The sequence below is a fragment of the Oenanthe melanoleuca genome, chromosome Z (genome assembly GCF_029582105.1).
Source record: "Oenanthe melanoleuca isolate GR-GAL-2019-014 chromosome Z, OMel1.0, whole genome shotgun sequence".
NCBI classification, from domain to species: domain Eukaryota; kingdom Metazoa; phylum Chordata; class Aves; order Passeriformes; family Muscicapidae; genus Oenanthe; species Oenanthe melanoleuca.
The window spans coordinates 43274513-43288559 of NC_079362.1; the positions used below are offsets into that span (position 1 = coordinate 43274513).

At 42.9% G+C, this 14047-nt stretch overlaps 1 protein-coding gene across 2 annotated transcripts in view; it reads right to left on the reverse strand.

Annotated features, from left to right (window-relative positions):
- Nucleotides 1–8987, reverse strand: part of FOCAD (focadhesin) — a 91562-nt gene extending 82575 nt beyond the window's left edge. The window contains exons 1-4 of one of the 2 annotated variants that reach the window (XM_056513722.1): nt 8905–8975; nt 7466–7573; nt 4546–4634; nt 1592–1666 (exon numbers count right to left, since the gene is read on the reverse strand). In XM_056513722.1, the coding sequence (XP_056369697.1) occupies nt 1592–1666; nt 4546–4602 (132 nt within the window). In that variant the 5' untranslated portion in view covers nt 4603–4634; nt 7466–7573; nt 8905–8975. Of the gene's footprint in view, nt 1–1591; nt 1667–4545; nt 4635–7465; nt 7574–8904 lie in introns of both variants that reach the window. The other variant, XM_056513723.1, reaches the window with a different exon arrangement.
- Between the last annotated feature and the right edge of the window lie 5060 nt (nt 8988–14047).

The window sequence follows — 14047 nt, forward strand, 5'->3', positions numbered from 1 at the left end:
CTCACTGTCAGATTGCCCAGGTCCCCATCCAACCTGACCTTGAACACATTCAGGGACAGGGCACCCACAGGCAGGTTATCATCAGTTTCCTGATTTAAGAAATAAGAATGCGATTGAAGACAACTCAGAAACTGCCAGGAAAAGCTCTGCCTACACCAAGGTGTAGCACAGATAGCCAAAGGCAGGGGTACAAAGGGCTATCCAAAGGTAAGTAATCTTTTCTAAACACATGCTAGTAAGCATGAAGATTTGGCAATAGCTATCAAAACTGCAGCTGATTTCCATGGTAAATTAGTATTCACAGATTCATTTGCTTTGTGGCTTCCAACTGGAGAACAAGGAAGGTGGTAAAACAACCAACACGCAAAATGCACTTACATAAAGGGAGTCTGCAATTTCTAAACAGCACAATCTTCTGCTTCCTAGCATTTTAGAAGCTGTTACTGTATTCCAGTTTAATCTCTTCATATGAGCAGCATTAAGGGGAAAATATCAGCTTGTAGCTCAAAACAGAACATAATTTGGGAACATGATTATGATCAGGACTGTGAAAGAGCTTCTGTTAGATAAATTACACACCTCCAATACTCCCTCACACCAAAATTTAGCAATTTCCAGGTCTGGGTTTGTCAGGGTGCAGTCCCCAGACCATGGAATAAAATCCACAGATCAATTTCTGTTCATTTCTGGACATGTCAGCTTCTAGGCAGAAAAACTAGAGGAGCAAATCCTAACTAACACCTTTCCCATTTGCTGTGACACTTGCAACTGCCAACATTTCATATACCTCTGTGTTAACAAGACATGCACTTAAGTGAGCTTGACTAGTTTAAAATGCAAACTATGCCTTTACATCCTGCTCTCTCCTGAAGAAATACAAGCTCTAGTTAGCTGATATGAAATACAACACCAATGCATTGTATTGGTTTGAAAGACAAGTGCCTGCTAAGGAAGGCAGAAGTCTCTCTTGAAATGGTAAATGTAAACTCCCTCCCTTCAAATTATTATAATTTTGAAATTAAGGAGCTCTCAGGCAAAGATATAGGAATAGGAATAACAGTTCTTTAGGAGCTGAATAGGAAAAATAAAATAAAAAAATAGTAATACAAAAACCCAAAACACTGGCAGAGTCAGAATACAACCTGACACCCTGTCAGTCAGGGTGTTGGTAGCAGTCTGATTAAATGGTGGCTGCAGTGCTCCTGGAGTGACAGACATGGAGACATGAAGTATGTGAAATGTCACACTTCTTGAAATTTTTATAGCAGTGTAAACAAATTTCCAACTCAAGAGTTGTATTTCACTCTCAGTAACATAACTAAATTACTTTCTTAAACTGAACATAGCTAGATATAGGTATTCTTCAGGTTTAAGGCTTCTGCCATTAAGTGCTGTAACGGAAGGAAAACTGCCCTTCTGATGCCAGAGTTTATCTGTTTCTGTATGCCCAAATACATATTGATAACAACCTTATTTAACTTCTAGAATTGTATTAAAATTACACAGTGAAGAATGGGAAAACCTAAAAAACCCACATAGAATAATCACATAAAGATGAGAGAAGAGGCAAAAATGAAAAAATGCCAGAGACCTGGTCAGAAGCCTGCCTGATCTTCTTTGAAGAAACTTTTTCTTTCAGTACTGCAGCAATCAGATGGCCCACTGCCTAAAGTGAAAAAAAACAAAGAACACACACAGATGCATTAAAAGAAATAAATTTAAAAGAAGCAATAAAAAATAAAAATTGCATGATTTTAAAATCCACCATTAAGAAGTCTTTAAAATTATGTTGCATATGATCATTTTATTATGATTGAACACCAAGCTTGTGGATATTGAAGGTGAAATATTTAGGGTGAAAAATTTCCATATTGTAATTTTACTCACTTGTATTGTTATGCTAAGGCACAAAAGAAACAAACTTCCACAGGGCTCCACGTAAGTCCAAAGACCTCTTTTTACAGGTACATAGGTATTTAGGAATTGCAGATATTTTAATGCAACAACTGCAATAAACTTTATACCTCTACTGCTTGACAGATCTCCATGTCCTTAAAAGCACTAAAGTAATCACTAAATCCTGTACTACATAGGGAAGCAGAAGCAAGAGAAGAAGCAGAACACAGCACATCTAAGCAACTTGGCCAAATTTTTGAATCACAAGTTTTGCCTTAAGCATATCCCCTTATCACAGCTACTGCCAGAAATATTTAATTTACTTTAAACAGGGTATTTGACATTAACATTATTCCTCATTAAGCTACTCCATGGCAGAAATCATTAACAAGTTTTGAATAGTAAAGGTCTTCAAAACAAAAACCTTCTGTCCCCCACAACAGCCTAGGTTTATTCTTTTGAGGTGAAGACTCTATTTTAGTAGAAGTCTGATTTCCTCAAACTGTCTTTCAAAATCTAAACGTAAACCAAAACACACTCAAAGGCATCAGGCGGTTTTCAACCTAGGCTTTTGTCTTCTGATTCATCTCTAATTTGTCTTGTTTCATAATTATTGATACTGTTACACATAAAATCCATTTTTGTGAAAGACAGAAAGACGTGTTTTCACAGTAACAGTGCAAAAATGTTGCGGACTACCAATGCACCCAGAACAGCTGCTGCATCTACTCTTCTCTGCTAATGACAGATCATTACTTCTGGAAAAAATAAACTAGACCAGAAAAGAATAAAAATTGAAATTAGCATTTCATTTTGGTTAGTGCATAAAAAGAGAGGAACAGATTATTTTCAATGCTTTGAGATTCCTTTATGTACTAACGTGTCTTAACAAACTGAAATAGGAGCTTAAATTTCTTGGAAAGACAGCACCTTAAACACTCCTAGACTACAAGGACTATGCTTTCCACAGGTAAGGATATGTACTTTAACACATTTTACTCAAAAAGAAAGGTTATTTGGAAATCTTACTCCTGAGGAAACAGAAGGAGGAATTGGGGTCAAGTCAGCCATCTACCTCTGTCTGCAACTAACCCATTGTAAGAGACACAGTGCACTCCCCAGACAGATCTTTCAGTGCCTTTACCAAGGGAAGCCCACATTATCTTTTCTTTTTCCTGTTTAAAAGGACCTTCAGAAGTTAATTCACACTTAATCATAGAATCCTTAAGTCACTTCCCTTACACAGGAAAAGGGACTTATCAATAGAAACAGCTTTTGCAATGACCTAGCAATACGGAAAAGTCAAAATGTCGATTAGCTTCGTGCATTTCTAGAACTTAATTAAGCAGCAAAACTTTATGACCTACAAATCTGTGCTCAAGTTCCTCACTTTTCTGATCGTGTGTAGACTATACATTCTGCAGAGCAGATATCTTGGTTGTTCCCAGAAAGAGAAGACAACTCTTATGAAGTTGAATCCTGACCTGATTACAGTTTTAAGATCACAGACTGCTTTCCAGGGTTCACAAAATACAGGTGGAAACTATCAAAACAGCCAAAGCATGGGAAAAAAATCAACCAAAGCACATTAGTAGACCTTAATGATGTGCAGCTGTAGTAATGAGACAAGACATTTAAGCAATACAACAGTGTACCACGGGGATATTCTGCACTAAAGAAAAATTAACTGCATCAAAGATGCTGAGTCCTACTCATTAATGCTAGTAATGATATAAACTCATCTGCAGTGCAAGACACTTCGCTAGACCTTGAATGATCTCCAGCTTTCAGGGACATGACTTTCTCTCCCAAATGCCAAGTTGATGACAAGTGGACTTGTGCATTTCTCCTTTAAACCTAGTTACTGTTTAACCAAGGCAAACTGACTGAAATTAAGAGGCAAGAGAGGCACCAGCTCACACAGACTGCATTCCGATCAACTTATTTCATCAAACTAATGGGCACATATTTAATCCTAGATTCAAAACAGGATGAGGAAGAAAACAGGGAAATTAGCAATGAACTTACAGATATATTTTTAATACTGAAATGAGAAATGGCCAAAGCAAAGAGGGTACATGTTTTAATCAGAGACTTATTATTATTACCACTCCTTCCTGTCTATTAAATATACTATGAGAAACATTTTTAGTACATGATAATTTCAGGTGAAAATGACAAGGAGCTAATGCATGGACCAGAAAATAAAGGGGGCTGAGCTGAGCTGCATACTGTTATCAATTGATGACAGACAAGACAGCAGTAGTTCATCAGTTCTTATCACCAAGAAATAAACAGAGCAGTTCCATGAAGTACTGCAAAGTAATACTTCATACTGGTAATAATGGTAATTTCTGACTTCTCTTGAGAACACAACGTCACCAAAAATCACTTGGCCACACTCCAACCCTACAGTCATAGAAATTTTCTGATTTTCCTGAAGAGATTTTACAGTGATGAGCAATTATGTCCTATGTTTCGATTACACAAAGAGGGCAATCAGGATTTGATTGCGATTTAAGAATACTCTGTTTCTCTGGTTTTCTGACTTAGGAAAAAAAACCCAAACAGATAGGCAGATAACAGCAGCTGTTGGAACAAACATTTCCACAGACAACTTGATTTGTTTTAATGCTTTTTAAAAATTACCTGTGACTGAACAACTGCATTAGGAAATTCAAATCGCTTTTTGATGTCATCCAACATTTTGGCTCTGTCATATGACACTAAATTTCACTCTGCAAGAGATTAAAAAAATATGCTTAGGACAAGGAAGAAGAGCATGCCATTTTCTACACCACCTCCCCCCCATCCTGCTGGTTGATGTTGTATATCTGGTTTAAGAGATACAAGCATTAAAGTATTTTCTTCCCCCTCTGAAGTTCACCATATCACCTCGCCTTTTGGGCTTGAACCTAAGAAATGCTGAATACTCCCTGGTCCTGCACCAAGAATGTGTTACAGACATTTCTTAAAGCTGCAACAAATATACCATTCCATATGGAACAGTGTATGTGTACTCGGAGAGCATGTATTCTTGAGAGAATTTTAAGTATATTTCATTGACTTGAAAATGAGACAGCTCAAAAGGAGTGTTCACAGTCTCACAAACATGATTTAAAACACAAAATTATCCACAAACTTTCCATCATTTCATGCAAAAAAAAAAGACCGACCTATGAGACTGCAAATGGTAATAACTGTAGATAGGGGCTGGAACATTTGAAATGAAAACCTTCTCTGTAAGTTGGAATGTGCAACAAGCACAAATGAACCAATGCTAAAGAGAAATTAGAAGTCAGTTGTTCACATACATCAATGAAACTGATGGCCACTGCAAATACTCAAATATTTCAATTTACTACAAACCCACTTCCTTAAAAAGCCAAAAAAGCACTTGTGGAAAACCTAAGTGTAATCCTTTGCAATAAGCACTGAGGAAATATATACACGCAAAATACTCAAATTCCAAGACATACTATCAGTGTGATGCATTTGGGGTCTTGCCACTGATTTGAAAAAAGATGGAATTAAAGCCTTGATACAAGCAATGCAGCATGTGCCACAAGAAATACCATTTGTGGCACAAAAACTCAAAATTAATAGTTACTTTAATAGATCAGTGAATACAAATTCCTCGCAGTTAATGGTATAATTCCCATATACTTGTGGATTACATGCCTGAAAGTGCAGGAGAAAAAAACCAACACTGATGCTGGTATGGGTTTGTACAGTATTAGAATAGACATAATGGCATTTTGAGACAATAGATGTCCATTAAATCAATACACATTGAACTAGAGCTGATATCTTGCTTTTTACTAAAAAAAAAAAAAAAAAAAAAAGAAAAAGATCACTACAACAAACAATTCCAGACACACCTAGATCTGTTGAGAATGGCTAATAACATCATTGGATCTAGATGCATCAGCCTATTTGTATATATAAACCCAAGGACCCTCATTTCTATCCAGCAAACAGCAAAATGAGGTAAGGTTCCTTCCTGGGCAGTTTTGACATGAACACACTGGAATTATATTGTATCTCTCATCAGGTAATTTTTTTTCACCACATTAAAAGAAAAAACTACTAGAGGATCATTACAAGCACAGAACATTCCTTCAATGTAAGCATAAATCAGCTTATTTCAGACGGACTGGAAGTCCATTGCCCTTGCACAAATCCCAAATTTGTATCAATCTAAACTAAACATCTACAGGATACTTACAATGCAACAGCTATATCAGTGCAATTAAATGAATTTAAATAACACATAAACAGTTTCTCAGTCTTCAACATTCACCCTTAGCAAAGGCAACTGTGTATGCATATGGAATGCCTGTAAAGTTTACAAGATACATGGATAATCAAAGATGGCAAAAGTTCAACCTCCCGTTCAAAGAAGTTCTTTGCCCCAGTTTGGCCTTGAAAACCCCTCAAGATCAGGGAAGGCACCACTTTACTGAACTGTTGTGATCAACAAATGCTTTCTCTCCATCTCTAGTCTTTAGCCCTTTTTGCCATGAACTCCTATGAAGCACCTGCCTGTGCTTTCTTTCACCCCCTCCCATCAGTGCCAGGGCTGCTCCTGGGTACCACTGTTCAGCTGTTCCTCCTCCCCGCTGAACTGTCCTAGAAACCACAGCCTCTCCCCACAGCCCCATTATCTCAGAGATCTCGGCTGAATTCAGTCTTTATGGTCACTATCTCTCCCTACACAAGGATCCAGAACTGGACATGTCAATATGAGATCTAAGCAGTGCTCACCAGAGCCAGACAAATCTCACCCTAACAGAGCTCTGTCACACATCCCAGGGCAATGCCTGCCAGCCACCCCACGGAACTGCTCCCCAGCTCATCCTGTAAGGGGTGAGCCAAGACAGGGTATTTGTCATTGCTGAAATTCCTGAGGTTCCCATCACCTGTTCCTCTAGTCCATGCAGAGCACAGCCCTGCCAGCAGGCACATATCCTACCTTTGACACAGGAACAGAGTGGGAGACAGTGTTGAAAGGCTTGTTCAAGAGGAGTTAATGACACCTATCCCTCCACTTGATGGCAAATCCAACTGTTCTTTATTAAAGGCAGTCATGTGGGTCAGGCATAATTGTTCCTTGGCAAATCCATACCCACGTGTATTATTCCTAGTAAGAATCACAGAATCAGACAGTTTAAGAATAACGATTTCCAGAGCTCATCTAGTCCAATCCTTCCATCAAAATTGATCTGAATCTTCTTCTCTACCAAGTCCAGTGAAGTACTACAAACTCACAAGGATGGAAATGGTAGAATCACATCCCTGGAAGTGGGATTAAAAAATGACTGGATGTGGCACACTGGGCTACTGTTAAGCTGACACAGGGGTTTTCAGTTAAATGCTGGACTTGATGATCTTGAAAGTCTTTTCAAACTTCCATGATTCTATGATTGTGGATCCCTTCCACTTCAGAACATTCTATGCTACATCATCAACCACACACATAAAAAACCATCCACCCCAAAAAACCCACTGAACACACACACACATAGACATGCAAGATAAAGAAAGAAACAAGGTATTAGAAAGTAACCTTGGTTTGTTCTCCTAATATAGTCAATGTAAGTGATAAGCATCAGTGTAGTCTTGAGCTTCACTTTCTGCAAGATGGCCACAAGGTTGATCCATCACTGCCCCTTCACTAAAAAAGGTGCAAAAATATGATTAAGGGCTTATGATATAATGACAGGAAGATCACTCAGCAATTACTGTTATGGAGAAAACTGACTCAGGCCAAACAAATTTATTTTTACCAATGAAATCTGAGTAGAACAGTAAGAAATAATAAGGAAAAAAAAAATCTAGAAACACGTTTCCCCCCACCTTTCCCTTCCTTCTTGGGTCAGCTTCACTCACAACCAATTTCTCTACCTCTTCCCCCTGAATGGAGTAGAGGATCAGGAAATGAGGTACAAGTCATACTTTTCCCAGCTCCAGCACGGGGTCTCAACCACAGTCTGCAGTTCTTCATGAACTGCTCAAGCCTGGGTCCCTTTTATAGGGTACAGTTGTTCAGGAACAACTGTGCTCAAGTGTGGGTCCTAAGTCTTGCCACAAAACCTATTTCAGTATGGGTTCCTGTCTCCATGGTCCCACTTTCAGGAGCGTGCTCCAGCATGAGATCCTCTCCATGGAGTCACAGCCTCCTTTGGCCATCCAACTAGTCCAGCATGGGGTTCTCCAGGTAGATACCTGCTTCGCCATGGATCTCCATGGGCTGCAACACACACACGCTACTTTACCACTGTCTTCACCATGGGCTGCAAAGCAATCTCTGCTCTACAACCTGGAGCATCTCCTCTGGTTCCTTCTGCACCTTGGTGTCTGCAAGACTGTTCCTCTCATGTTCTCACTTATCTCCTTGGGCTGCTGTTGTGTAGGTTTTTCACCTTCTTAAACTTGTCCCCGAGGTGCTGCCACCGCCACTGACGGGCGTGGCCCTGGCCCGTGTCCGGTCCATTTGGAGCCGGCTGGCACTGGCTCTGTCAGACATGAGGAAAGGCTCTGGCAGCTTCTCACAGAGGCCACCCCTGCAACCCTTCCGCTACCACATCCTTGCCACGCAAATCTAACAAAGCATCCTAATGCTAAGAGGGACAAGCATTGCTAATTCAAGTGAAAAAAAGAGAGGCTGTCACGACACTACACCTTCGGATCTGCTCCACTTCTCCAGAAGAAATTCCGCCAAATTAAGTTAAGCCACGTAACAGAAAATGATCGCGGAGAGCTCTGAGACCACACTTCCCATCTGTGGCCTCCGAGCCTTTGGCTCCTTTTTAAGGACTCTCGATTCAAATCGGTGTTCCTATCAAGCCAGCGTGAGAAACCTGCACACACACGCAAAAGTTTCACAGCGACCAGATTTTAACAAAAACGCACAAGAAACAACACCCCCTCACACAGGGCAGCACCGGCAGCTGCCTCTCCTTCGCTGCCGTCCTGACGCCGCGGATCGCTCCCGCCGCCCCTCACCTCGGTCGGGCCGGGCTGGGCCAGCCCGCTGCGCCTCCGGCACGGCCGCGCCGCCTCCGCCCGCTGCGCCCGGAACCGGCCGCGCACAGCGCGCGTGCGCAGCGCCTGGCGCAGGCGCGGCGGAGGGGCTGACGGGGCGCGCTAAACGGCACGGCGGGAGGGGCCGCGCCCGCTCCCGGTACCACTGCCGGGGCCGCCCTGCCCGGTACGGCGGGAGGGGCCGCGCCCGCTCCCGGTACCACTGCCGGGGCCGCCCTGCCCGGTACGGCGGGAGGGGCCGCGCCCGCTCCCGGTACCACTGCCGGGGCCGCCCTGCCCGGTACCGCGGGAGGGGCCGCGCCAGCTCCCGGTACCACTGCCGGGGCCGCCCTGCCCGGTACGGCGGGAGGGGCCGCGCCCGCTCCCGGTACCACTGCCGGGGCCGCCCTGCCCGGTACGGCGGGAGGGGCCGCGCCCGCTCCCGGTACCACTGCCGGGGCCGCCCTGCCCGGTACGGCGGGAGGGGCCGCGCCCGCTCCCGGTACCACTGCCGGGGCCGCCCTGCCCGGTACGGCGGGAGGGGCCGCGCCCGCTCCCGGTACCACTGCCGGGGCCGCCCTGCCCGGTACCGCGGGAGGGGCCGCGCCCGCTCCCGGTACCACTGCCGGGGCCGCCCTGCTCGGTACCGCGGGAGGGGCCGCGCCAGCTCCCGGTACCACTGCTGGTGCCGCCCTGCCCGGTACCGCGGGAGGGGCCGCGCCAGCTCCCGGTACCGCTGCCGGGGGCGCAATGCCCGGTACCACTGCCGGGGGCGCAATGCCCGGTACCACTGCCGGGGCCGCGCCCGCTCCCGGTACCACTGCTGGTGCCGCCCTGCCCGGTACCACTGCCGGGGGCGCAATGCCCGGTACCACTGCCGGGGCCGCGCCCGCTCCCGGTACCACTGCTGGTGCCGCCCTGCCTGGTACCACTGCCGGGGCCGCGCTGCCCCGTACCGCGGGAGGGGTCGCGCTGGCCCCCGGTACCGCGGGGAAGGACGGAGGGCTCGGTAGTGGTGCTCCGCACAGAGAAGAACGCACATCTTTATGGGCTTCATAATTACTGCAGAGTGAGTGTCCTCAGCCTCCTAAATGCTTAGGCAGGCGGTCGTCAGCAAGCTGCAGGGACGTCAGGAAGACCCTGGACATGAAAAATAAACTATGCCCTGGGTTGCTCCTTGTTACCACATAGTCACAGTCAATTAGGTTGGAGAACACCCCTAAGAACATCGAGGGTGCAGCTCTTTCAAAGGCTGAAGAAGAGTTTAAGCCCAGTTCTGATGTATTTTGGTGACTGTTGCGCTACTAACTGGTAACCACTCATCTGAGACAGAGGCTGTATTGTCAGTTAAGGGTTAGTTTAATACAAAATACCACTTCTGTTCCATAACATCAAAGCAATACACAACTTACGCACAGCATGTGTAGCATAACGATGGGTCTGAATGATAAATACCTTCAGAAAAAAAACCCCAAATATTTTAAAAGGAATTTGCTTGAAAATTGTTAGGTTATTCTCTTCCAAGGTTATCTTGTCTGAGTCGCTTTAAACAGAAAGTAGTGGAATGTTGACAAATAAGGAACAAAAATAAATGTAGACAAGTCTGTCTAGTATTTTTTCAGTTTTTTCATTTTAAAAGATCAGTGATATATTGTTTTCACTTTCACCAGCTAAAGCAATTGGCAGTTTATGGTATTCAAAGAGCCCTGCTACTGCCTGTATCAAATTGGTGGAAACATATACCACTCCACTTCCAAGAAGCACTAAAATCCCAGAAGTGACTCACTGTATTCTCTTGAGCTGCCTATATGTGTACAATACAAAGGGAAGATCAACCACATCCCAGAGGACATGTGGACTGCTTGTTTTATCCATGACTTCTCTCCAGCAGCTGTTTTCAAGCAGTACATTCCATTATTTGTGACATGGCTTTTGGTTCAGTACACTCTGGACAAGATGGGCTCCCATGTCTGCCTGCTGCTGAACTATCTTACGATGAGGGAAACGGACTGTAGGAACTTTCACGGGGATGTATTTCAGTCCATCTCTAGGTGGCTATAAAAGATCAAATGAATCCAAAGGCAGTCTACTCTTCCCGTTCCATGCTTTCTGCTTCATCTAAGGACATCTCGCTATTGGCAGGTTGGTTTGTTGACATTTTGTGATTAGTGGTCAGCTATGAAGTGCCATCACTCCACTCATGCAGAGGTTCCATGGATTTTAATGCAAATCCAGTTTGAGGGCAGAAATGAGAAAAAAGTCCCTGACTTTTATCCTTACAGGCTATTGAGATGAATAAGAATGGAAATTGCTTAACTTTCAGGGAGAACTTTGCAACTTACAAGATTAGGCTTTAAATGCTATATTGAAATTTATCCTATAGGCATTCATAGAGTTCACTCCCTTTGTGTCAGTGCAATTAAGGCCTGTGGCATTTTTTGACTGCCTATACAGCACTTTTCCTTCTATAATTGCTGGTCGCAGAGCTTGCCTGACAGGTGAAGTGTATCAATAGCATGCAATCCAGAGAAACTTCTCCATCTGTTAGTTCCATGCTGTGCCCTAGACTTAGATCCTATTACAGTGCCAAGTCAGCTACTGCCCAAATAAGCATTAGCCAAAATGGTTTTCAATTTGATGCAAACTACAATGAGATCTTCTGAGATAAAAGGAGCATGTAGTAATTAATTTTGGTGCAGACCATTCTGAGTGTGTTGATACTGTGAAGCATATTACTTTGACAAGCAGCTCACCAGAGGTTTCATGGTTGGTGTGAAAGTATCAGGAATATCGCAACCATTCTCTGGATTACTTGACTGTGGTGTGTTATTGCTAGCACTGTTCCTAAGCCCTGAGTTTTGTGCAGGTCTTCTAAGGACATTGAGGCATGAGAACACTGAGTGTACATAACACAAATGCTCTCACAAAGAGCTCTTGGTAGCTCCAGAGACTCAGTTATGGCTTGATACTAAAGAAACCCATCTCATCTTCGTGAAACCATTTACTGTCCTATGGTCTTCATTTGTTTTAATAACGTATTTTTCTATGTTGATATCTCAGATGCAGGAAAAAAGCAGAAGATACCTCTTAAAGGGCATACTTAAATTTACAGGTACTGCTTTTGATTGCTTTCAGCTTGCAAGGCTTATAGAACCTGGCTGTGAAACCAAGATATGTTTTCTGTTGTGGCCTGAAGTGATGTCCCCAATTTTCAAGGTCTTCAATTAAAGTAGGAAAAATACTTGGGGGGGTCTGAAGATAGCATAAGTGTCAAAGTCATAACTGGATTTGATTCAGAGCAGTTCGTAACAGCTGCAGATTATGGTGAAAAGTGCTTTCCCTAGCAAATTTTTGAAATCAGTTTTCCCTGTTGAAAGAAACACAACACAACACAACACAACACAATTTACTGCTGGTCTTAATGTGGCCTATCTGTTATACAGAAAATGAGAAAAATAGAATTCAGCTAGCTTTTATTGGGCTGCCAAATAGGATTACCATCCTCCAGTTTGTGTGACAAGAGCTCTTGAAAAGGTCAGCAAACCTTGAAAACTGCCCTCTTCTCTGGCTTGTGAATTTTCTTCCAGGAAAAAAACTAGGGCAAGAGTCCTTGTCTCCAGTTAAACTTTTTCTAGAATATTCTAAGTTGTTTTATTATGGGACGATCTAATCCCATGAGGGGTAATGCATGGTAATGCTCTCCAAGAAATGCCAGAAGGTTCTCTTGGCAGCATTTGTAATGTGCTGTGAAGTCTCCCAGTGAAGGTTACTATGCAAATTAAAATCGTACAGTAATAGCACTGATAATGTTCTAATCTGCATATCTCATTTCTTACATAGAATTTTATCCAAACCAGAAAGCAATTCTAGCTTTAATCATGAAGCAGAGGAATAACGAAAGTTCCAGTTAAGAATATATTGCAGAAATCAATAGCAGCAAAGCCTACCACTATTGAAATATATTTGTTTTAAATCTCTTGAGCCTGATAATGAAATTTAGTTTTAGCAAATGGACTTGCCTAGTCAGCTCTGTCTTTAGCCATTATAACTAAGAAGGCTCATTTAAAATGTGTTCAGCTTTCAAATGCAGCTACTTTTGCTCCAAACAGTAGTCAGCTATGAAGGGCCATCATTCTACTCATGCTTCCATGGACTTCAATGCAAATCCAGTGTGAGGGCAGAAATGAGAAAAAAGTCCCTGCTTTTTATCCTTACAGGCTATTGAGATGAATAAGAGTGGAAATTGCTTAACTCCCACCAGGAAGAGCTCTTCAACTCACAAGATTAGGCTTGAAATGCCATATTGAGCTTTATCCTGTAGGAGTTCATAGATAAAAACTCCCTTTTTATTAGTGCAATCAAGGCCTGTGGTATTTTTTGATTGTCTGTGCAGGACTTGCTCTACTGAGGGGCAATGTAGAAAGTTTAAGCCATATTTCTGGTAAGGAGTAATTGCTAGCAATGCTGCAGTTTAGCACTGTTTCAGTTTCCCATTTATTGTATCAAGTGGCAGAGAGTTTTTAAAGGGATAGAAGAATTTTTGGCATCAGTTCTCACTCTCAGGCTCATGGATCCTACAAAGCCCTTCAATTTATATGTGCCTGAACGAAAATGAATAGCTAGTGGAGTGATAACACTGAAATAAGGGCCACACCAGAGACTGGTTTCATACTACTCCGTACAACTAGATCGGATTTTATTAAATCAGTGGCAGCAGCAGCTACAATATTAGAAAGAAGTTATCCCCTTGTTCTGGAATACACTGTAACAAATTTGTGTTCCACACAAGGTGGAAATACTTTTGAAACAGTACACAATTCAAGCCTTATTGCCACAATGGGTACACAAGTACAAATGAATCATTTAGTGCTGGATAATGTAACTTAGAAAAGATGCAGTGGGGCCAAACATCACTAGGGTGATGTTCATCACTAGTGTGAGCAGGTGATGAGCACTTTAAGTAAACTGCAGGCAGATGTAACTGATGTTCCAGATCTAACTTTGTTCGTGATTCATCTTCCTACTCGCATGGGCAACAATGAACGAGGTACACTGTGAACAGCCAAGGGCGAGTAATAGAAGCTGAACCTCGCTAGTCTCCAAGATAGCAAACTGCATTCTACTT